At 40.5% G+C, this 26,418-nt stretch overlaps 1 protein-coding gene across 3 annotated transcripts in view; it reads right to left on the reverse strand.

The window, feature by feature from the left end:
- The window catches only part of LOC135211023 (2-oxoglutarate and iron-dependent oxygenase domain-containing protein 3-like), a 235,341-nt gene that overhangs the window by 28,093 nt on the left and 180,830 nt on the right, over window positions 1-26,418 (reverse strand). For all 3 annotated transcript variants that reach the window (XM_064244053.1, XM_064244052.1, XM_064244054.1), the window contains exon 6: window positions 22,426-22,579. In XM_064244053.1, coding sequence (XP_064100123.1) covers window positions 22,426-22,579 — 154 coding nt within the window. The remainder of the gene's footprint in view (window positions 1-22,425; window positions 22,580-26,418) is intronic.

A 26,418-nucleotide genomic window follows, 5' to 3' on the forward strand; every position in this document is an offset into this window, starting at 1 on the left:
ATCCTTAAATACACTAAGACATTTAATTTCCAACAATAAATGCAGTCCCTGGTTATTGGCGGGGTTTCCGTTCATGGTGGGATGCTGATAAACGAAAACCGCCAATTCCAGAAACTTGGCAATTTATGGTGTTTATGCTGCTGATAACCAGTTAGTGGCACCTCTGTTAGGTACATAATGGCGCCGAACTTAGTGCATTACGGCACCGTAAATTGCTGATTTTATGGCGCTAGGCAGGCCCCATAAAACTGGACGCCATTAACCAAGCCCGCCTATAAAGCTAAAAACATATTCATCATCAAAAGAACATAATCAACCTACATAGTACTAATGCAATACCTGACCTTATGCATGTTTCCTAAAACATGATTGCATCATATACTGTATAGTGTGTCATGCAAGGTGTATTTTTGGTAGTTCCACTAGGCTATGCTTATTTTGTAAATTCATTTCGGTATACAGTGGGGGCTCAATAATCGCCAGGGGTGGGGGCCACAACCACCTGTGATAACCAAATATCCACGCTATCACAACCCTCAAAAAATCCTAGGCTACACCCACCCCAACTGCTTACTTCTATAGTTAAAACACCAAAGATGTCCTACTTATAAAAACTTTTATAAAGCTAACTGCCTATTTTAATACTAATATAAACACCTAATATACCTTAAACTATGATATGGGTACTATTCTATGTAGCTTCAAGATACACACTTGTACTTACTGCAACTTGAGTTTAAAGCAATCAGTGGCTGCTCCTATTAGTAGTAATAAGAGGGAATTGTCCTTGAAATGGCTCCCTTGTTTATTATATGCCTCCTTTGTGTGTATTTAAGTTATTTGTGTGTGAGTTTAAGTTTTATGTCTCTATAATATAATAAATTCTTTTATATATTCTTTCCTATCCTCAATTTCCCCTTCATCAGATCTGCAAACAAAAGTTTATTCGCTAACAATTCCTCTTTACTTTCATGATTTGGCTGCTGCACAAAACTAAAAGTACATATATCTATTTCATGAATGAACTCATATCAGACAAAAAATCATCATTTACTGTAATGATTACACCACCCAACTGTAATAATAATGTACAAACAGCAAAATACAGTAATAAAAAAGGGATTTTGACGAAGGAAAAATCTATTTCTGGGCGATGGGTTCGTGTCGCCCTGTGAAACCCACCCCTTTTTACCCACCCTGCAGCCCAAGATGGACATCTTTAGAAAAGGATGACCACTAGAGGCGCTGGACATCTTTAGAAAAGGATGACCACTAGAGGCGCTGCACTCCGCTTGGCGTGGGTATTAGTAGTAGTAGCAGACTCATCCTCCTTTAGGATCGGCTCTCTCAGGTGGGAGATTTTGATGTGGGAAGTTCTAAATGGCAAGAGGTTCGTGGTAGTGGTCTCACTCGCCCCTGTTACCATACCGACACTTCTTTTATAGAGTGAGCGAGTCAGTTATACTGACATCTTCTTGATTTTATTTTTTCTCTGGTATTTATTAGGTTATTTACCCTAGAAATAATGAACTTAAGGATTATTTCACAGGGCGACACGAACCCATCGCCCAGAAATAGATTTTTCCTTCGTCAAAATCCCTTTTCTGGGCTCAGTTCGTGTCGCCCTGTGAAATAGTACCAGAGAAACAGCACAAGATGACAATGGAGGGTCTTAATGAAACAATAAAATAAAATCTGAGTATAATATAAGTGAATCAAAAGTTATGATACAAAAATTTATAACATAAAGGTACTTAAAACTAGCTTAATATAATAAAGGGCAAAGCATAGCTTAATATAATAGTATCAAAACAATTTCTCAAGAAGATTCACTAAAACTAGATTAATATATATACAAAATATACAAAAGTTATTGTGTTCTACCCTAGCATAAAAATAAGGGTAGAAACACTGAAGCACATTTATATGCATAGTATGTGGATGTCCCTAGCAAAAAAATAAGGGACATTCCACCAATATATCATCCTAGTGGCTAAAGCTAGAGGACCATGTAGAGCATAACAGTAGGGTGAGACATGTTAGACAAGGTAGGTAGAAAGGAGACCTGGATCTTCAACTATAACTACTGTGCAGAGTCAGGGGAAACTATGTTTCCCGCTGCCACTGCTGAAAATTTTAAGGATTCCAAGGACTTCAGGTAATGATGCTTGAAGAATGTCGGTGATTTCCATCCAGTATATTTCTTAAGATCATCAAAATTCATATGCTGGAAATAATTAATAGAGGTAGCTACTGCCCTGATATCATGTGCTTTTGGGAATGATTCAGGATTGGCTTGTTTAATGAAGTAAAGGATCTGCTGTCTGATTCCTTTTACTGATAAGGTGCCACCTCTTTCTCTCATAAAGAGAGGACCTGAGGATCTAGAGGATGTCCGAGACAGAAAGGCTCTTAAGGTCAATACTGGACAGAGAGAGGGATCCTGGGGAAGAGGAATGACTTTCCAAGGTGCCCACCTTGCTAGAGGATCCTCATTTTTAGCTAAGAAACTGCGATCCGGGGAAAGCAAAACTTCTCCTAAAGGGAGAAATTCCACATGACCCGTATCTCTGGATAGAGCCGACAGTTCTGAAATTCTGGCCCCTGAGGCCAGGCTTAGTAAAAATAGCGTCTTTCTAAGTAACATTATAAATGTGCAAGACGAGTTGTCAGTGTCCGAGGCTAGTTTGAGGACGTCATTTAAAAACCATGAAACTGAAGTAGGTCTCTCAGAAGGTCTAAGTCTAGCACAGGCTTTGGGAATAGACGTAAAGTAAGATTCTGTTAAGTCTATTTGAAAACCCCAACTGAAAGATTTTCTTCAAAGCTGATTTATTAGTGGTAATAGTGCTAGCTGCTAGACCTTTCTCAAACAAAGACCTGAAAAATGATATGGCTAAGTTGACTGTCATGGTTGTAGTGTCTGTTTCCTTCAGGAAAGATGCTAACTTTTTGACAGCAGAATCATACTGTCTTAGAGTTGATTCTCTCTTATCTGATTCCAGGAAGAGGATGTTTTGGGGATCAATATCTGCATCTTTTTTAGCCGCAAACTTCATGAAGTCCATAAAGTTAGGGTCTTGAAAATTCCTGAGGAAGCGAACACAGTCCTCATTTGTACTGATTGAGACAGTTTGGGGTTGGGAATCCGTCGAGGTCGGAGGCCCAATTCCAGTAGCAAGGGGTACCAATTGCTCTTTGGCCAATCTGGAGCCACAAGAGCTACTTGTCCTTTGAAAGTCGTGAGTTTGTTCAGAACTTTCAAGAGAAGATTCACTGGAGGAAAGATGTAGATCCTTCTCCACTGATTCCAGTCTATTGACAAGGCATCCGTGGCATAGGCCAGAGGGTCCAGGTTGGGGGCCACATAGCAAGGGAGCTTGTGGTTCGCTTGTGAGGCAAATAGATCTACCTGGAGATCTGGTACACTCCGGCATATCCACTGGAACGACTTGACGTCCAGAGACCACTCTGATTCCAGAGGGACTGAAAGGGACAAGGCGTCTGCTATTACATTCCTTACCCCTGCTAAGTGGGTGGATGATAGATACCATTTGTACCTGTTCGCTAGGGAAAAAATGGCTATCATGACATGGTTCACATGTTTGGATTTGGATCCCCCTCTGTTGATGCAGTGTACTACTACTGCACTGTCTAAAACTAGCCTTAGATGAGACTTCTTTGGGGGAAGGAGCTTCTTTAGGGTAAGAAATACTGCCATTGATTCCAGAACATTTATGTGGCGGAACTGTGTGGACCAAGTCCCCTGAACTTTCTTGAATTGAGAGTATCCTCCCCAACCGGTTAGGGAGGCGTCTGTGTGAATAGTTAATGCCGGAGGAGGATATTGAAGGGGAACTGACTTGGACAGATTCTTTACCTTCGCCCATGGACGAAGTTGGTTGCGAAGGATTTGTGGGATCACTGACAACTTGTCTCGAGATTTGACATTTGCTCTTGAGCGCCAAACTCGATTTATATCTTTCAGTCTTGCCTTCAAAAGGACGTCCGTCACTGAGGCAAACTGGAGGGAACCTAGGATTCTTTCCTGGTTTCTCCTTGAAGCTTGCTTGTTGTTGAGGAATTGCCTCACTGACTTGGCTATTTCTTTTCTTTCGGTCACCGGAATTGACAGATTGTGGGAGGATAAATCCCATTGGATGCCTAGCCACTGAAAACGAGTCTCCGGAGTGAACTCTGGATTTTTTTTTCCGGTTTTTTGTTTATCTGGAACCCCAGATGTTCCAGGAACTGAATTACCTTCTTTGTGGCTCTGAGACATTCTTCGACGGTTGGTGCCCAAATCAGCCAATCGTCGAGGTACGCTACTACCATTATCCCTTGTGATCTCAGTTGTTGAACTACTACTTCCGCTATTTTCGTGAATACCCTGGGGGCTACATTCAGTCCGAAGGGCATCACTTTGAAAGAGAATGCCTGGTCTCCTAGCTTGAAACCTAAGTATGGGCAGAAGTGTCTCGCGATGGGGATATGATAGTATGCGTCTGTAAGATCGATAGAGGTGGTGACGGCCCCACGGGGAAGTAAGGTCCGTACCTGCGAGATGGTCAGCATTTTGAACTTGTCGCAGCGAATGAAAGAGTTTAGCTGGGACAAGTCTAAGATTATTCTTCTTTTTGAAGAGCCTTTCTTTGGCACGCTGAACAAGCGCCCTTGAAATTTTAGATGCCTGACTCTCGCCACAACTCCTTTCTGAAGGAGCTCCTCTGCATAATCTGTCAATTCCTTTGACGGCAGTTGAAGAAATGATTTGGTTGGTGGAGGATCTTTGATCCAACTCCAACCTAGTCCTTTGGACACGATGCTCTGTGCCCATTTGCTGAACCCCCACCTGTGACGGAAGAGGAACAGCCTCCCTCCTACCTGGGGAGCCTCACTGCTGCTGTGTGGGATGACCTCCACGTCCTCCTCTGAAGTGCTTACCCCTGTTGGTAGCCCTTCCCGAACCTCGCTGGCAAAAGTTACCTCTCGCCCTGCTTCCCCTTGAGAACCTATTAAAGGTAGGGAAAGCCTGGCTTTCAAACATGGGATTGAAAGCCGGGGAGACGGTGTACGAGGTTGAGGGTTGGCTCTGGGGGGATAGCAAGAGGATAGGTTGGCTCTGACCTTTCGATGTTGAAGGCTGACCCGGTTGGATAACTGGGACGGCTTGGACGAAGTGCTGCTGCTGCTGGTGCTTCTGGTATGGCTGGAACCTCTTGGTTTATTTGAGCTTCTTACCAGAAGAGGGGGGGGGGGGGGGGTTTCTCCTGCTTCCTCTTGGTTGAGATACCCCACTGAGCTCTAAGGCTTTGGTTAAGCCTTGAAGCTTTGTGGTGCACCTCATTCACAGAAGACTCTGGGAACAGGTCCGCACCCCACATGTTGGAAGCAAGAAGCCTATTCGGTTCGTGGCGAATGGTAGCTTCTTGCAACACATGCTTACGGCAGTTTCTTCTAGCCATGAAGAAGTCATAAGCATCTGCCTGAACTGATTGAAGTTGGGACTTAGCCAAGATCTTAAACAGAGGCTCCGTACCATACGAGAGAGCAGCCATCTCCGTTATGACTAGGGAGTTAAGTGATCTCCCTAGCCTAGTCCTCGCATCAAATTCTGCCTGAATGAGGCTATCAGGCAGTCTAGGTAGCTTCTCACTGAACTGATCCATGGCACAGTCTGGTTTCAGCTTTCCTACCGTAAAAGTAGCCGGCAGGTTCTCCCAAAGTTCTCCAAATGCAGGGAAGAGAGGAGATGTGGGCTCTGCTTCCCTGAGCTGTGGAATGGGTCCATCCTTCAAAACAGCATGAAGGGTCGTCTCCACCATCTTTGTCGTAAAGGGGAGTGAAGCCTCCTCCTCCGTGGCAAAAATGGTGAAGGGAATCTTGAAGGCCTGGAGTTTGGTATTAGAACAATCCCAATCCTCCAGACAGTGAACCCACTCCCTCTGGGCGTGGTCTCTAGTATACAGGACAGTCTCCCTAGGGATCTTGTCTTCCCTATTGAGAGCGGTCTCTGTTAGCCTGGCATATCCTATGAAAGGCTGAGTCAATCCGGGAGGGTAGAACTCAAAGTCCTCTATCCTTCTTGTTCCACACTCCGGTATTGAAATCATACCATCCTTGAAGGGAGCATAAGCTGCTACCCTCCAAGGATTGTTCATAGAGAATGCCGGAAGAGAATCGTGAGGAGGTAACTGGACCAGACCAGTACCTACTACCGGGAAGTTGGCCTGAGGAGCCTGGTTCAGGCCAGCAAAGCGGTTATCGTGTTCTAGAACACGATTAGAGAGGTCCTGGATGGACTGACCTGAATGGTTGATGCTGCTAGAGTTGAGCAAACATTTGCTCAAATCTCATCCCAAGCGATCCAACCATCTCTCCTACTTGCTGTAGGACTCCTGCCGAAAAGGTAGCGGGGTCAAAGGCACTAGGTGCCATGATCCCAGCAGGGGTCACCGGGGGAGTTCCGGCAGCAACAGGAGAGGGTGCTGGCTCGGTCGGAGCGCGGACCTTCTCCTTAGAAGCTTTGCTTCTCGACCCTCTCGAATGTGAAGGATCAGACTTAGCCTTCACTGCTCCGGAGTAGGATGCCGAAGACTTTCGTGAGGAGGAAGACGACGTCTTTTTGGACGTCGTCTTCTGGAGGGTCTTCTGCTCTCTGTGCCCTTTTACCTTAGGAGGCACAGAAGCAGCAGGCGAAGGAGTAGGGATCTCAGATCCCGTGAAGCCTTGGAAAGAAGAGGAGGAAGGAACAAGGGAAGAAGATCCAGGTGCGCCCAAGGGAAACCCTTGAGTGCCCGAAGCACCTACCTCGACTAACAAATCTTCAGCACCTACCGCCATTGGCTCTACATTGATATCCAAAGTGGCGACGTCCGGCACGATGTCCTAGCCCGACACGTTTACGAAGGCCTGCTGCACCTCGCGTTGGATGGAGGCTATCGCTGGAGCTGCTGTGGCGGGATCCACATAACCCGTCGCTTTCCCTCCGGGGAAGATCTGGACAGCCAACTTCTTGTCAAGGATGTAGGGCTGTCCTTTGGCAGCGTTCCTGCCGAAGCTGCCCACCCAAGCCTTCAGGGTCGCTAGGGCGACCTCCTTCACAGCAGCAGCCTGAAAGAGAGGCCCAATGAAGTCCCTTACGGCGGAGCTATAAGCTTACAACTATGACTTAAAACTAAGATATATATTAAACATATATGATGGAGGAAGTAACTATCTTGATATCTACTTACTCCATCCAACAGCTGACTCACGAGGTCATAGCATATGGTGCATGCCTTGTGGTGCCAGACGATCAGTTCGCCATGGGTAGTGGCGCACAGGGCATGGGTCCTGCACTCCTCGTGGCCACAGGGGTCTTGGAGGACTGCATTGCAGCCTGGTTCCTGGCAGTTGGTAGCCTGTAAGTAGAAAGATACATGAGTATCGGGAAAACACACTTACAGTCTAAACACGAACTCCGTTGCATGCTGGAGTATGCAAGTTATACCAAAACTAGCCCCCTACCGTAATACGTGTGGGCGCTAGGGCGATCTGGTTGGAGTCTCCGGTGTACACCGGGGATGGAAAAAGGGAGGCAACCAGAAGGATAAGATAACCTTAGCAAGGATAGGAACATAACCACGACGGAGAACGGAGGAGGCAGTTAAAGTAAAATAACAAAAATATATATATATATATAAGGGGCATGTATACTTCATACAGGGAGTAAGACATGCCTTCCTTCCGACTACTAGAGGGGTGCCCGGGTAAGGAAGCAAGCGCCCCTCCGGTAGCGGAAAGAAGGTAGTAGTAGGCAAGCTTCTGAGACCACTGGGAAACTCCCTCCCCGGTGACTGGCGGAGCCAGCTCCTATTCCGACAACCGAAGGGGCCCCCGGCTAGTGAGCAGGGGCTCCGTCCGTTGGTGGAGGGAGGGGGGGGGGGGGAGCGAACGAGACACACCGGAGAGAGCCGAGGCGGCCGGAGGGAGGGGTGGCCAACCCCAACCCCCTTACACGTCGGAGCTCCACGGATCCCGAGTCAAAAAAGTGGTCACCCAAACTCCCAGCTGGCCGGGCTTCCCAGGAGCCCCCTCGAGAGAGAGAGAGAGGGAGGGAGGCGCTCAAGTGGTTGCCATGACAACCGTGGTGAGCCCGGCCAGACGCCCCCCTACCACGCGGAAGGGAGGGAAGGGAGCTGGGAAGGGCGCCCAGTGGGACACGTGATCGAGGGTGGACCAAGAGGTGATAAGCAACACAACCACTAGGCAAGTGACCACGCGAACCCAACCGTACCAAGCGTGAATGAACATGAAGGATAATAGAATGCCAAGGTACTGGACGCCCTAAAAGCTAGCCTAATATAGAATAAAATAACACTAGATAAAAATAATTAATAATAAACACATACATCGTAAAAGAATGGAAGGAACACACGAGTGAGAGAGACAGAAGTCCAGGAGAAGACGAACCGTTCCAAAGAACACCGTTCCAAAGAACATGACTACTCGGAGCCAGCCGTAGCTGATGAAGAGCAAAAGCTGGGATGCTGGACTAGGGAAAAAACACTAAAGCCCTAAATACCTAAACCATACAGATAACTTGGTGACAAAGGTATGGGCTGTGAATTCCTAAATTCTATAATACGATGCAAATAAATAGAGAAACACATAATAAGAACCCATGAAAGGAAGAAAAGATGTCCCAGTATGGAGGACTGGGAAATCTTAACAACACGAGGCGGGCTCATGGCCGCCACGAGTCAACCGGGTGACCATATGTAACCTAAAAAAAAATACTGGTCCCTGGAAGACAAAAATACAAAATCTTGACCTTTCGGGTACTTAACTTAGCCGCGGCAATAGCTGAGTGTTCCATCTCGAAGATAAATCCAAAAGAACGATCACAACACAGAAGAAGAAAAAACGTGTGTGTCGCAAACGAGCTAATAGAAAAGGATGACCACTAGAGGCGCTGCACTCCGCTTGGCGTGGGTATTAGTAGTAGTAGCAGACGCATCCTCCTTTAGGATCGGCTCTCTCAGGTGGGAGATTTTGATGTGGGAAGTTCTAAATGGCAAGAGGTTCGTGGTAGTGGTCTCACTCGCCCCTGTTACCATACCGACACTTCTTTTATAGAGTGAGTGAGTCAGTTATACTGACATCTTCTTGATTTTATTTTTTCTCTGGTATTTATTAGGTTATTTACCCTAGAAATAATGAACTTAAGGATTATTTCACAGGGCGACATGAACTGAGCCCAGAAATCTATGTTTGCCTTTGTTTATGTTGAGAATCAGCTGGTGGGCGTTTATTACCGAAAGAAATATTTTGGAGAACAATTCAGTTGCTAAAAGAAACGAATTTAATAATGGAATTATTATTTCTAACTGTACATTAAAGTTTATGATACAGTAGTTCATATTTCCTAGAGAGAGAGAGAGAGAGAGAGAGAGAGAGAGAGAGAGAGAGAAGGAATGAGAGAGAGAGAGAGAGAGAGAGAGAGAGAGAGAGAGAGAGAGAAACAGCTTAGGACAAGAGTAAATGTCAACTAGCTTAGGTCGAGAATAACAACATTGTGTTGTTTACAAAAATTCATATTTTAAATATTTTTGCAGTGATAAGAAATGAAATGTCAATAGTGGTAAGATATTCTCTTCTATACTGTTATAATATGTGTGACAATCATTGAGTCAACTATAAAAGTAGTATTAAAGCACAGTTTAGTAAATCACAGAAAGAATAAAAATATGGCACCACGTATGTACCTATACAAATGTCGCAGACCATCAGTTCTTTTATTACGATAATAATAGATCAATATTATAGTTTATTTTGTGAATCCTAAATAACTCTGGCAGACCGTTTTCCTGTATGTTGAGAAAGCTGGTCGAAGCACAATAATGGTGGCAGCAAGAAGCCATTACAAGGGAAACCAGTTAGACAGCTATGGACTTGGTCTTCACATCACTTTTGCCACATCTTAAGAATGAATTATACGTCGGGCAGCGCAGTGTAGTGGCCATGAAAACTTCCTGGGCCGACCTACACCGACATTCAACTGAGCAAATCTGGGATGAATATCGACTTCTACTAGACAAAACAATACACTAATATATCATCAATCTGTGTCTTCATCTTCCTATCATCAGCTTCAAAACATCTCATAAACACATGCTTCCTGGAAGATCATCAACAGGACGACGGAGAGAAACTCACGTCGCTGCAGCACACAAACACATCCGCGGCTCCGCCTCTGGACGTCGCTGCAACAAGCAAACACATCTGCCTCTGGGACATGAAGGACAACTACGGTGACTGGAATAGAATGTCTTTATACACAAGCAGAAGACACGCCATATATACGAGCTAAGTAGACCTCTATTATTCATTGCTGTGGAGTCATTCAATTCCTTCACTTGTTTGATTTCAGGACGTTCGGATTGCTGTTCCTGGTCGAGTTAAAACGACATTTACTAAAAAAAACCCTCGCTTGCAGGAATAATACTGTCATTTTTACCAACTCTCTTTTTCAGGGATATCACTTTCATATTTTTACTGTGTTTACGAGTGTATGTTCTTCTCATCTTTTGCTGTGGGACTTATATAATTTTCTGTGTTGTTTCCTTTTCAGAGTGCATTTTGTTGAGGTAGGCAACTAGTTGTCGTATGCATTTGTGCAGTGGTAGGGTATATTCATACAGATATTTTTATAGTATTGCTAACAGACGTACTGTTCGTAAAACACCTGTGGTAAAGATGGCTACTGCCACACCGGTTGGAGTGTCCACCTCTGGCCCACTCAGCATTCCTGTACTGACTTTAGTTAATGCTAGGTCAGCAATTGTACCATTCCAAGGGCGAGTTAATGGATTTTTGACACAAGGGGTTGGATCATGGATTTCATCCATAGACGGTCATTTAAAAGCAATATGTATAACAATTCCATCCTTACAGCTTCAGGAAGCTAAAAGCTTCACTAATTTTGCTAAGGGTGACATTGGGTCATACCTTAAGGGGATTTCCTTTCAAGAGGCAAACACTTGGGAAGAATTAAAGGTGAAATTACGTTCAATCTACGGTAGCGAGGAAGCGCTGGTTGAAGCGTTAGTTTTGAGGAATATTAATTGCAGACCATCTGAGCAAATACATGGATCAATTTAATCAGTCAAATTGGGTTAACGGTAATAATATTACCACAAAGAACTTCGTCAGGCTAATCTACCTAACTTTCATATCAGCAATGTTGCCAGAAGCCTTAATTCAGTTTTGATGATAAACTAACTCCCGACAGTACAGAACTGGACATATTCAAACAAGTTAAGAAACATCTGTCAAAATGCACAGATTTAGACCCATCTCTTGTCCAGGCCTTTTCATAACAAGAAAATAAACCACAAGTAAATGTAGTTAGTAATAATTCGGTCGGGGCAACTTGTTTCAATTGTAAGAGAACAGGACATATGATGAATGATTGTCGTACGCATTTTTGCTCCATTAATAATAGCACAAACCATTCATGTGCTCAGTGTAATGCTCGTAACCATTCACTGGGTGGGTAATGTTAAAAATACACAGAAACGTCAGTAGTGACAATAAGAAGAAACACCCCAACAACAACAAGAAAAAACCCTCTCATGGTAACACTGCTCAGAAACAAACACAAGTTAATCAACCTTCCGGGAACTCAGTTCCTAATCCTTCTGGGTAAAATAACCAAAATATGGCAAATTTTTTGAGTGTCCAAGGCAAAACCTGCACCTGTAAATAACTCCATTGGGGAGGAGAATGATGTTGGGTCGTCCATACCATAATTTTTTTAACTAAATAATAAATTTGATCGCCATGAAGACACGTGCATAACCCAGAATTTTCCTGTGTATGACACAACCACACTGAAGAAGTCAAGGCAAGATCCCATAGATTTTCACAGAATCCATGCTATCATTAATTTAGATGAGCTACGTCCTACCTTGCATGCAGTCAGTTTAGAACATTAACCCTTTACGTTATTTTTCGACTCCGGTAGTCCACGTAACATAATAGACCTACATACTTACCGCCGGCTGTTTTCTAAATTCCCTATTGAGAAATGCGAAGTCCGCTTATCGGGCATCCGAAATAATGAATTAAACGTAGTGGGTACAGCTCAAGTGCAGTATCGTGTGGGAAAATGTATGCTCACAGATACTTTTGTCATAGTCCAACACATTAGTATGTATCCACTTGTAATTGTAGGATATCCATGCATGTGGATTCAAAATGTTGTTCTAACTCATGCAAAGAATGGCATGTTTATCAAGGGAAAATTCTACAGGTCTTTGCACACATTAAAATCCGTTTTGGACCAAAGGGAGACAGATACTCAAACAGTACCATACATTGAAGAACCTATCACCTGTCTCATGAACAAAGATATCATTCAAGCCACCCAACACAACTCTCAGAAACCCGCTCTGGCAACCTACACGCAGTCGCTCGAACCTAATACACCATCATATCTCTCGATACGCATTAGGAAAATTTTACCATTGTCAGAAATTTTAATCCTTCCAGACTCTCCGAAAATTAATGGACTTTCCATAACACAAGCTTTGTATATTGTTGATTCCCATCACTAGGTCAATATTGAACTGTAACCACCTGAATACTGATTTAGTTATCAAAGAGAACCAACACATCATAGACATTGAAGTGTATAAGTATCAAATTCTTACTGTCGCTGAAATTAACCCAGTGCAACCCACTGTAGATGAGTCTCTTTTACAATCAATCAGAAATAAAATAAATGCAAATATCCAAGATAAAGGGACCAGACAAAAATTTTTCGAGCTTTTCCACAAGCGAGGTATCTCTAAGAAAAACAGATGTAATAGAACATCATATCTGGTTAAGGGATGAAAATAAGGTTACCTATGTACCCTCGTATCGCCTTCCTATGAAATTTCAGAAAGAAATCAATGCAGTAGATAAAATGTTAGCCGAAGGAGTTATAAAAAAAATCCATTAGCCTCTACAATTTTCCTTTAATTGTTGTGCCAAAAACCTTTTTCAGCACAACAATTAAAGGACTCGGCAAATATGTGTAGACTTCTGTCGCTTAAACGAGGAAACTATTCCCAATCGTTTCCGAGTGCCATGTATCAATGACATCTTATCCCTGTTACGTCAGAATAAATATTTCACTTCATTGGACTTACTTAAAGGCTTTCACCAGATACCCTTGGACAAGGAAAGCACACCCTACACCGCTTTTAGCACGACAAGGGGACATTATGAATTTTTACGTGTGCCTTTTGGTTTACACTGCGCCCATATCACCTTCACAAGAATGATTAATATAGTGTTTGGTGACCTGCTAGCTGTAACTCTCCCCGCCTATATGGATGATCTTGTAATTTTTTCCAATACCATAGAAGAGCACTTGCGTAAACTTGAGTTAGTTCTTCAGAGAATATGCATTTGGAATTTACCCCCTGGGTGTGTAAAACTTCATAAAAAAATAAAAATGCTCCAATTGACTTCATATACCTCTTGCTATAAGAACAGGACCTATATTTTCCATATCTGGCATTATTTTTTTTCTTAAAATGTGATTAAAGGCCTGAAAAATACTGAAAAAAAAGTTGGGAGTGGATTACACATAATTCTTGACCCAGCATTTTGTTTGGGGAGTAAAATTAAAGAAAAGGCATGTGGATTGAATTTGCAACAATTTCTTGATAAATAACTCCATACAAAAATATTTTTTCTTTGGTAAAATAAGTACCTTTTACGTATCGTTTTTTTGAGATTTTGTAGTGTTGAAAGAAAGAATGGAAAAGAACTTACAATATAGCTTTTATTTTATACATTTCATTTTCTATTATATGAAAATAACAGAGAGAACCTTTTATATATGAAATAAAGACAGGAATGAAATTAAAAAGTATTTAGTGCATTGTATTCTCTTCTCAAACGAAATGGGTATTTTCATTTAGAAAACTTTTAAAATAAAAATTCAGCTAACCACTATTTTTTCATTGCTTTTTACATTCACAGGTCTTTTTGTACTGGCAAAATGCACAAAGGTGGTTTGTTAGGACAGGTTTCACAGTGATATGTTGTTTGTTTTCTTTTGCACTGCCCTTTTTTTTTCAAGCAGCAGTCAGTACTTCTTATACGTACTGCAAACAATATAATCAGGCTTGTGATTTTTGTTTGCAAATTGAGTAATGAAATGCCTGCCTGTGAGTCTGTTTGATAATGGTGATTCCAGTCTCCTCTTACCAATCAGTGGCCTTTTTGAATAACCTTCCAACAATCCATTTGCAAAACCATGTAAACTGGTACAAGATAAGAGTTACTGTTTGATCAGTAGTAACTAACCACTGATCAAACGGTAACTCTTGTTAAAACTTTTTCGGGCTGAAAACTAAGCTAACCTACACAGCAAGCATAGGCTACATAGTTGTGTGAGTGATACAAAAACCAATAACACAATCATTATCTTAGATAAAAATGTAAAACTAGAGCGGAAAACCAAAAGTAATCTAACCTACACAACTGTGCATGTGAAGCAAAAGCAAGACAGGAAATGCAAGAAAAAATAATAATGACTGGTGTTCTAAGTTTAGCTTGCATTGCTGTCAGTACTAACTTTTCAACACTTTCCAAATAAACTGGCTAAATCAATCAGTATTCAGTACTCATTTATCATTTCCCAAACAACATCCACTAAGCCTAGCCCTCTAAAACGCATTTTTTTTCCTTTCCCAAACAATGTCCAGTAATCCTAGCCTACCTAAAACACTTTGGCAACTATGTCTCGACTAAGCAAATCCTCCTCTCTCTCTCTCTCTACTTCTTCCTCTGTTTCTCTATTTTTATACATATAATTTACATATACATACAGTATATGAGGAAAAGTATATGTCTTTATATAGCCTAACATAAAAACATATATAGTTTACTGATTCATACATTTGTGTAAATTTACAATAGATTAAAAGGCTCAAAATTTAATGACCAGTTAAAGGGCCAAAAAATAACATTTAGATTCTGGCCATTATATCTGCTACAGTCTACTATTACATAAGCTTGTGGTAACTTATCAAAATATTACTTTCAACCAGCATTGATTCATAACACAAATAATGCATTAATAAGTAAAACATACCAATTCATAACGAATAAATGAACAAAATACAAGTCATCTCTTGCATAGCTGGGCGTAAACATTGAGGGCTTTTGTTATTGAAATGTTTCGGGACGCCACCAATAGATGGTGCTAGATATTGCCATCAGGTTTGCTATTATTGTAAATCAAAGAAAATGGACCAGTAATTTTAAGGGTAAACGTTTTTCTATGGTGGTAAACCAGTGTCGATGTTCGCTCTTCTATAACGTGTCTGTCGTCGCTCAGGGGCGACAGTCGCACTCTATTGGTTAAACAAGAACTAGTCTCTTTGGGCTTTACGGTATCCCGTCGAGGTCTTAAAGTAGTCCATGATAAAGTTTCAGCCATCAGCAACTTCCCTGTACCCACTAATGTTAAGGGCATACAACAGTTTTTGGGTATGTCCAGGTACTACCGCCGGTTCGTGCATAACTATTCACTAATTGCTGCTCCTTTAACTGACCTTACTAAGAAAGGGGCAGATTTCATAAGGGAAGGAAAACATCAATTGGTGTTCGATACATTACAAGATATATTGGGCATCTCTCATATCTTAAAATTTCCCGATTTCAGTAAGGAATTCTTTATTGCAACTGATGCCTCAGATCGGGGGGTAGGAGGGGTACTACTTCAACAACATGATAACCAGCTTTTCCCAATAGCTTTTTATTCACATAAATTGAAGCCCTCTGAAAGTAAATATGCGGTAATAGACAAAGAAGGGCTACACCCCGAATCCCTACACGTACAGTCGACCCCTGCTATTTGTGGACCCACAATTTGCAGACACCTATTCGCGGATTTTTCTATGGACCGTATATACCCATTATTCGCTGTATTTTTCACTGAGAAATACTCACAAATTACTATAATGTCATATAATTTTCATGACTAAGTGCAGGTAAGAGCAGTTTTAAAGGTTTTGTTTGTTTTAATAGTCAGTTCTGAGCATTTTTAGAGGGGTTTTAAGTATTTACAGATTTTAGCTATTCACAGGACGGGGGTTGTGATACCCATCCCCCACAAATACCGGCGGTGGAGAGCTGTCGTCAACAGTGGACTGCCTCTTCAAAGTTCGAGAGGCAGAGGAAAAACTCCATCGGTGCTTCCCAACATGAGACGAACCATCTGAATTCGTTGACATCAGAGCACTGAAGGAGATGCCTTTCCATTGGGGCTCTGTTGAAACCTGTGGGTGCACTACAGGATCGACAGTGGGAGCGACTGCCAGTGGGCAAGCCCCACCAGACTCCCTTGGACCTCCAGCATGTCTTCTACCCGAAGAGGGGACAGCAGGACAGTGATCTTTGCCTAAGAGACTTAGTGGGATGGACAGCCACCTCCTCAGAGAGCACTGTGCTACCACTCTGCACTACACTTGCACTGACACTCAAAGTCTTCTCAATAAAAGGCTTAAAAGACAAATCTGACTCCGTAACCGTGTTAGATAGCAAATCAAATGGTCCATGAGCCAGGGTCCATTTATTTGCTGGAGAAGACCAAACTTCTAATAGGTCTTTTTTAAAGGTCTTACTTACCTTGGGGCATTCAAAACTGCAACTCTTAAAAATTGGCAGTGGTGGGTTGAAATTTTACTGAGGCTTTTTTCTAAAAAATTTAAATCTTTGAACTGGTTGAAAATATTGAGGTACGTGCATCATATTCTAATGTTAATATCGCAATCAATTTTAATTTCACAAAAAACATTTACATATTAAAATGTTAGCAAAAAAAAAGTCCCAGACATAGGTCACTATGGCTCAAAAGGTCAAGGCCCCACTAAAAAAAGTACCATTTATAAATAAAGTAATTTCTAGCCCATTTAAACAACAAAACCCTAGGTTTACCCATACAAAAACACATGCTTCACAGAGCTTTTGTATACTGGAAGCTTTGAAAGCAACTATGAATATGGCATTATTCTGCAACTGAAGTATGTAAAAGTTCTTGTTTCCAACATTTGCATAATAATATCACACCAAACTTTGCTTTGTTTTATAATATATAAAATGAAGAAGACTTATTTTACTTGTCAATTTTTTCTTATTTTGTTCAGCTATTTTTTATATTCACTATATTGAATTAACTATGTGAGTGAACGTATTCTGTGATAACCTTCAACTCTGGTACACTTTTGCAGGATATGGCATTATTCCAATATTTCATATGTCACTCTTTCATAAAGGTGGTTCAAGTTTAGCAAGAAATTATTTATAGGTAAGTAATACTTTCCTGACCTATTTCAAAATACTCTGCCAAAAAATGTACAATATTTATACAAAAAATCAAATAATTGTAAAGTACACTGGTAATGAAAACTGGTAAATTTTTAAATTATTTCAAGATACCTGGAAATAAAGAGATTAATGAGGCAAGTATAAATGCATAGAGTCAATACATAATCTGATGGCATCAATTCAACAATGGTCAGATTTAAATAATTCAACAAGAATGTGATAGTGAAATGTAAGAAAATTTATAGGTTTTTGCTTAACTTTTTTATATAATTTTCCAGAAAACAGCAAGGCATTATGTTATCATTAAAGTGCATCGTCCATCATGAAAACGCAGACAATAAAGAAGAAATAGTTCAGCAATTTAATGAAGAAAAATGTAGAAAGGTAAAGGCAGCATCAGTCAGGCACCAAAAGATTCAAGTCTTCCAAGTACTCAAGCATCTGGGAGGCTTTGCCAGAATTGGCATCTTTGAGTGATGGATACCATTACAATTGTTTCTATAGATTCACTGCTGTTCCTTTCGATGATGAAAAGGTTAAAGTTGATAAGTCCCAAAGACTTCTCAGAAGCCAGGCAGCCATGCTGAAAACCTTATCATCTGGTGTTTTAAGCAGAAATATGTATATTTTGCGATGCCTTCACAAAATGGTGAAAGGAAAGGAAGGGCCCTTGACATATTCTTATGTATCCGTAGAAAACACATCAAAGAAACTGCAACTGCTTTAAATGATAGTAAAAGGCCTGTCAAGATGGGCAGCATTATTTTCAGTCAAAAACTTTAAAATATAGTAACTATGGCAAGAAAAAAAACCATTATGCAATGGCACTCCTTTTTAAATATATCAAGTCTTAAGTAATAGAGAACAACCGTCCTGAATGTTTTGTTCACTGTATTGCCATTATTGCAGATTGCTAGAGGAAGAAGCAGCTGGAAAAGACATTGATGTTTTACCTCACACTGCAAGAAACTTAGGTGATGAGATTTTAGAACATTTGGGCAAGATTGTGATGCGCAAGCCTCCCCACCTTTGGGACGAGCATTGGAGCCCGAAGGAGAAGAGGTAACATTACACAAAACATCAGCCTGTGGCACTCCCAATACTTCCATTGACGAATCAATGGAAGAAAAGGAAAGAGATATATGAACAACAGAATTAGTTACAAAGGAAAAAGAGCCGACGACTCCTTACACGTAGAAGAAGCAAAGCCTTCCCAAGTAGGAAGAGTAGAAACTCTCTGATGCTCCCTCTTCCTGTAAAACAGCTTCCACTGAGCCTTAGGCCAGGCAAAACACTACGGACAAGGCTTCATTATAGTACAAAAGTTAGCTCTGCACCTACTGCAAGTGGTGTGCTAGTCCGTTACCACAGACGCTAAAAACCTCGAGCAACGAAATCCTCGGATGCCTGGACACATACATTGGCAAGGACGAGTAGTTCTTGAGGAAGCCATAATCCAAAACATAAGCACTCAATCACACTGGAAAGAAAGAACACAGGTAAAACACAACCGGCTTGAGAGGAGAGCAAAGCATAAACGTCTACTCTCCAAGGTGGTTAGGAAAAGACTGGGTATCAGAGGGTTAGACGCGGTCTTCGATCAGATCTCACCTCGTATGCGCAGGCGTTGCCAGATCTCAAAGATTCCTTGCTTACAATCTCCGATTGTATTCCTTAAACGCCTATTGGACGTATTTTACGTCGAGATAAATTGTCTTTTGGGTGCCGACCGGATGTAATTTACGTCGACATACCAAAGTTTTTTTAAAAATTTGCGGAAAAATACTTATAGGCCTACCAGCCAAAAACTTTTGAATCACGCGCCTTGGGGGATGCTGGGAGTTCACGGATCAAGGTGTTGTTTTGTTTACAATCGTTATGCAGGCGCGCAAGCGCGAATTTCTTTCTTATCGCACTAAAAAGTATCAGTGACACATCTCAGAAATTATTTTGTCACTTTGACATAATTTTTGCACCATTTTAAATTAGCAGTTACATGGAGTATTATATATGAAAATGTGCGCATTTTTATGTAGAATACAACAAAAAAATACTCATGATTGTAGCTTTTATCAGTTTTGAAATATTTTCATATAAATAACGATAAGTGCCAATATTTTAACCTTCGGTCAACTTTGACTCTACCGAAATGGTCGAAAAACGCAATTGTAAACTAAAACTCTTATATTTTAGTAATATTCAATCATTTATCTTCATTTTGCAACAAATTGGAAGTCTCTGGCACAATATTTTGATTTATGGTGAATTTATGAAAAAAAAAAATTTTCTTTACGTCCGTGCGGTAACTCTTCCGAAAAAATCATACGTGCGATTGTCGTAATGTTTGCACCTTTTTAAATTAGCCGTTACATAAAGTTTTATATATGGAAATGTGCGCAATTTCATGCACAATACAACTAAAAACAACCAATGGTTGTAGCCTTCATCAGTTTTGAAATATTTTCATATAAATAATGATGTGCCAAAATTTCAACCTTTGGTCAACTTTGACTCCACCGAAATGGTAGAAAAACGCAATTGTAAGCTAAAACTCTTATATTCTGGTAATATTCAATCATTCAATCATTTACCTTCATTTTGCAACAAATTGGAAGTCTCTAGCACAATATTTCAATTTATGGTGAATTTATGAAAAAAATAACATTTTCTTTACGTCCGGCCGGTAACTATTCCGAAAAAAATCATACGTGTGATTGTTGTAATGTTTGCACCATTTTAAATTAGCCATTACTTAAAGTTTTACATATAAAAATGTGCGCAATTTCATGTAGAATACAACAAAAAATAATTGAAGGTTGTAGCTTTCCTCATTTTCAAAATATTTGCATATAAATCACGATAAATAGAAAAAAAACCACGTTCGGTCAACTTTGACTCTACCGAAATGGTCGAAAAACGCAATTGTAAGCTAAAACTCTTACAGTCTAGTAATATTCAGTCATTTATCTTCATTTTCAAACAAATTCGAAGTCTCTAGCACAATATTTAGATTTATGGTGAATTTAAAAAAAAACTTTCCTTCCCTCCGCGCGTGGATTCTCCGCCGCAAATCTCCGAAATGCGTACGTCGCATTCTCAGAATATTTGCTCAATTTCATATTAAGAGTTTCACAATTTTATATATGAAAATGTGCGCAATTTTATGTAGAATACAGCAAAAAATAATTGAAGGTTGTAGCTTTTCTCATTTTTGAAATATTTGCATATAAAAAAGATATATAAAAAAATTCGACATTCGGTCAAATTTAACTCATCTGAAATGGTTGAAAACTGCAATTGTAAGATAAAACTCTTGCAGTATAGTAATATTCAATCATTTATCTTCTTTTTGAAACAAATTAGAAGTCTCTAGAAAAATATTTAGATTTATGGTGAATTTTTGAAAAAAACATTTTTTTACATCCGCACGTTACGAATTCGTGCATCATTTTGTGATAATATTTTCTCTGTGTTGCTTTGATCGTTTTACAATGTGTTATATACCAAAATGATTGCAATTTAGTGTACAATACAACGAAAACAAAAATTAACTCATTAACTTTAACCGTTTTGCTTACAGCGCGATTTGAATAAAATTATATATGAAATTTTGTTATCGTGCTATCATATATCGCATTATTTATATATGATAATGATATTTTTTTTCATTTCTGATGGTTGCATACTAAACTTCAGGGAATGACAAAAAGGAGCCAAAAATGAACTCTTAATCTTGAAATCTAAGCGTGCTGTGATTTTTTGGAAAAATTATTTTTTCCGCTTTGGCGCTCACTCCGGGACCCCCTAGGCATACAAGAGACGATTTTTATTATACCCCTTAGGCGTTTAAGGGTTAACAAGTTTACCAGCTGCGTTTGGGAATATCCTATTGTTAAGACCTCAGGTTTGTTAGCTCTGAAAAATACAAATTGATTCTAAAATTTGTCATTTTTTTGTCACAGTAATAAGCAAGGTACAGTTGTTTTTTCTAGCAGAACTGAAAAACATGTAGCGGTAGCATTGGCTTGTAAATACAACACCTCAGAAAATTCTGTTATTATGGAAGCAGCTCGTATGTTAAGTTCAATTACTATTAGTGCATGTAATTCTGCATGTGACTTGCTAGCCACTTTATCTCTCGATGATTTTAAGAATGGGGACTCAGACCTACCAGAAACGGTCACTAAATTTTTTCTGCGTGCCATAACCTTTCTTTCTTATACAACTATGTTCCGTATTTTTCTGATCTCGACGTGACAACCATAGATGCATACTATGATTACACCTCACATTTGCAGCTACAAAAGCAGGGGCAGATATTTGTGAAGTAGTCAGGTAACTCAGGTACAGATTCAGCAGAAAACAAATTGGGGTCTTCTGTTGTGTTGTACCTGGTGGTTCTAAAACAAGTGATGGCAGAGCCCCAGTAAATTTTGAATTTTGGTCAGCCATGGCAGGAAGCCTAGAGCTAAGTAATTTCTTGGTAAGCAACTGAAATCAAATTGATAATTTTCTAGCTTTTATTCTACCATCTTCAAGCCTTCAGAAGTTACATTTGAAGGCATTTGGTACAAAAAGTTAAAGCCAATTATGACTGATGGGTTTGTCATGATACCTTGTATCATTCACTATTGTTGTTATAATAGATGGTAACAAACAAGTATTAACTATTCCTCTACTTCTTCATCTCAGCTCAGTCTTGTTTCTATACTGGGTCACTGTTTTGGATAAGATGCTTCCTCTGTGGGGCACTTCTGCTTCAGTAAGTCCCTTCTCTGTCAAGTTCTCCCTCATACAGTTTCTCTAACATCCTTGACTTCTTCTACCCTACACTTCCATCTCCATGGCATACCTTCCATTATGGTCTTTCTCTCTTTTCAGTAGGTGTCCTACTATCTCAGTCTTCCCTCCTGCACTCTCTCTCATATTTCAACCACCTTTGTTAACCTTCTTACATACTCATTCCTAATCCTGTCCTCCTTTGTTACATCATAATAACTATGTATCTATACAATAATTCTATGGTAAAACTATATATTATAATCATACCTTGTCAACATGTGGGTGCCAATATTCATCATGGACAGTCTGGGGAGGTGCCGAAATAATGCGAGAAAAGAAGGTTGGATGAGTTAAGTAAAGTTTGTCCTTACTGATTCCAAAATGATCTGCAATGGCAACATGTATCTTGCGTTTCACATGGCTGCAATAAAGATATTTTTGTTAATAAAAACAAATAAAGATATTTCTGTCAATAAAAACAAGTAGACACCATCATACAGTACAGTATATGGCAAACATGAATGAATACACTACAGGCAGACCCCAGCTTACAATGAAGGTTCCGTTCTTGAGACACGTCGTAAGCTGGAAAATTGTAAAAAAATCCTAAGAAAACAGGAATTTTTCATAACAAATATAATACTTACCTGAATTAGCCGTGGTCACTGACCAGCCAGAACAATATCCCCATATATTTACCCCCAAGTGGGTAATTTTAACTGTCAGTGTTACCAATGCTGCAGGTAAAATCTAGTCAAATGAATTACCCAAGTTACCTTTGGCTTGTTTGTTTGTATGGTATTTTTATGTTGCATGGAACCAGCGGTTATTAAGCAACAGGACCAACAGCTTTATGTGACTTCTGAACCACGTCGAGAGTGAACTTCTATCGCCAGAAATACGCATCTCCACTCCTCAATGGAATGGCCGAGAATTGAACTCTCGACCACCAAGGTGGGACGCCAACATCATAACAACCGTTGGCAACGCTGGTGAAAATACTGGCCACCACAGGCCTGTCTCCACAATTGAATCATTCACTATCAAACTGAAGTGGGGAGGAGGCTAGGAATCAGGTGTTTAGGGAAGTATTACAATACATATTATTTTTATTATGAAAACTTCATATTGCAATACATTTCATGAACACCTGAATTAGCCAGATTAACAAAATTTTTAATGGAGGTGGGATCAATCTAATTCAGCCTGACCTGTCCATGGAGCATATGCAGGTAACTCATTACCAACCTACCATGTATAAATGTATGTATCCTCACCTAGTTATCTAACTCGGTAGGTGAGGATGTTTGAAAAGAAAGTACCTCAATGTAAGTGTTGAGTCTAAGGTACCATCTGAATCAGAAGTAACTCCCATTAGGTAATCTATACTTCTTATTCATGGAGATAAAAGTGAAATTCATTCACCTAGTTGACCAATTTTGTAGGTGAAGATGCTTGCAGAGGAAGTACCTTACTGTCAGTGCCGAGCCCAAGATACCGCCTGAGTCTGAAGAACCTCCCATGTGGTATTCTATACCTCTCATGTATGGAGGGGAACCGGTGAACCTTCCATGTGGCTATCTAGCCTCTCATGTATGGAGAAGTTGAATGCGCAGGAACTTTGCGTTCTCTACTGCCTAGTAACGCAGATGACTTGTGCTGAAGTTGTAGTTATTTCCATATGACAATTGGAATCTGCCTAACCTCAAGGGCCTAAAGGAACAATACACTCAGTCTAAGCTTGCCCAACAAAAACACTAGAGTTCAATTAGACTTTCACTGACTACCTAAACTTCTAACATCCTAACGATATCAAGCCAACTATAAAACTGAGTTGCCGCAACGACAGGACCCAGCGAGTAACCTTTCTCTGAAGAAACTGAAAATTGCTAAGGTAGAGCACTGTGAAAAACCACACTGACTCTCAAATAACCACCAACAAGATCGCCAACAAAGTGATACTTTGCACCCTTGAACATGAAGCCTTAACTAGAAGGCTCTGAAAGCGATGAAGAACCAACCAGCACATGACTAAAAACCCCTCACAAAAAGAAAATAACTGCATTTTGGAAATGGAACGAGATGGACACCTATGGGACACCAAATAAGATTCTCGGATGAGGTATGTGACAAATAAACTTTGAGAGCTCAAACCAGACACAGCAGCATTTGTGATCCGTCACCTGCTATACGATCATCCCACAATGCTGCAGCGACTCTTAAGTATGACGATGACGATACGAAATTGACCATCAAGGAGACACCTTGTTTCTAAGACTGTTGCTGAATGCAAGAGGCGTCCTCAACAGAACCTCTTATGAATGTCCGGATAGTGCTGAGGCAGATGATTAAACAAGAATTTCCTGCTCTCCTTGCCAAGAACATAGTACAGCCAGCCAAAATTTTAGTCAGGTATGAGAACCCCTTCGAAACCTAAGTGAAGAGATTGTAAAACAGTCCAGGATCTGAGAAACACCCATCAACTCTCTCAACATCCACATATGGTACAAGGCCTCCGACTGGCTGTGAAAGGTGTCTTCCAATTACAAGTCTCACGATCTGTAACCCCTACCACACGAATCAACGAAGAGAGAAGAGACAAAAGCCTCAACAGACTCGTAAACTGGAACTCCGACACCAGCAGAAGGGTTACCTGGTACCTCATACAGAACACTCCCGATTAGAAGCAAGGATGAATCCAATCTAATCAGCCCCGCAGTGATGCTAGCCTAGAGCCATCTTTCCCAAAAACTGCCCGACTCAGCCGAAACCAGATCAGCTTACTTGATGTTTAGACACCCAAGACCCCGGAACTTACTACACCTGGCTGCTCAATACCAACACCTGAGATACCGGGTGTTTCGAAATTAGAGGCCCCCTCCACAGAACAAATGGAAAATTATGAAGTTTTCTGCTATAGCCTATCTCCAAGTACATTATTTTAAGTTTCTATTAAGCTATTTTTCATTTTACATTTCTTGTATCTTCAGACTGAGTGAAGGAGTTAGATACAGCCATGGCTAACAACTCAGAGGAAATCAGATGGATTGACCAAATCCGGGCTATAACCTTCAGAAAGGCCAGGGATGCTGGCGCATCCTTCATTTCACATTCCTGGATAGTGAAATACATTAAGAGAGATGAATCCTTTGTTAAAAGAAACTGGAACAAAAATCCATATGACTGTCTTCACAAAAAGAGTAAGAATCTTGGAAGGCCTGAAGCCCTTTCTCAGGACTCAAAAGACATCATAGCTGAGGCAGTGGGTAGACCAAGAAAGTCCTTACGTAAATTGGCACTTGAACTAGAAACGAAAATGGGAAAGAAGAGAAGTTATAGTGCTGTATATCGGAGTTGGAAAAATCTGGTATCAAGCCCAACATCACTCTGCAACAGAGAGAAGACCATGCATAGTTTTGTTATTCATTTCTTAAAGATTGGGATGAAGCTGACTTTCTCCATGTTGCCACATCAGATGAATTCTTCATTTACACAGTCAGGAAGCCAAATCATAAAAATGACATCATTTGGACTGCAAAGTTGGATGATATCAGCGATGACATGTGCAATTGCAAAGTTGTGAAATTTCCTGAATGTTTGGGAATTTTTCTCTGTTTCACAGCCAAACGGTTAATGTGGATCATCAAAGAAAAAGGATAGTCATGGAATGGCGAATACTTCAGAGAAACTGTGCTTACTGGTGGAGTATTTCCTTTTCTCAAAGATCCTGAAAATGTGTTATCTGTTGACGAAATCACATTTTTGCATGATAAGGCACCAAGTTTCAAGGCTCTTCAGACACAGGAGCTGCTTCAAAACAGTGGTATCGATTTCTTCTCGACAAGTGAATTTCCAGGTAGCTCCCCTAACCTTAAGGTGTGTGAAAACATTGGTAGTATCTTAAAGGATCGTGTTGAAGCACACACAGTGAACTATGATAATATACCAAGGCGACAGAAGTGCTCAGGGAAATGGAGTTTGAGTCTCAGCTTTTTTGTGATTTGCTGAAAGCATACCCCTCAAGAATGCAGGCTGTGGTACAGGCAGATGGAGGCCACACAAAATATTAAATACTCAGAGAGAAACTTAAATAAATACCTGTTCTGAATTACTTTTGTTTTTGTCCATATCAATTTCAGTTTTTGCAGAGGGGGCCTCTAATTTCAAAACACTCTGTACATGATCCCATCATATCTGAGCCAACCAATCCAGTTGCCCAACGATATAACAAAAAGACGATGATAAACTCCTGAGCAAGTC

This window comes from Macrobrachium nipponense, chromosome 4 (assembly GCF_015104395.2).
Source record: "Macrobrachium nipponense isolate FS-2020 chromosome 4, ASM1510439v2, whole genome shotgun sequence".
Lineage (NCBI taxonomy): Eukaryota > Metazoa > Arthropoda > Malacostraca > Decapoda > Palaemonidae > Macrobrachium > Macrobrachium nipponense.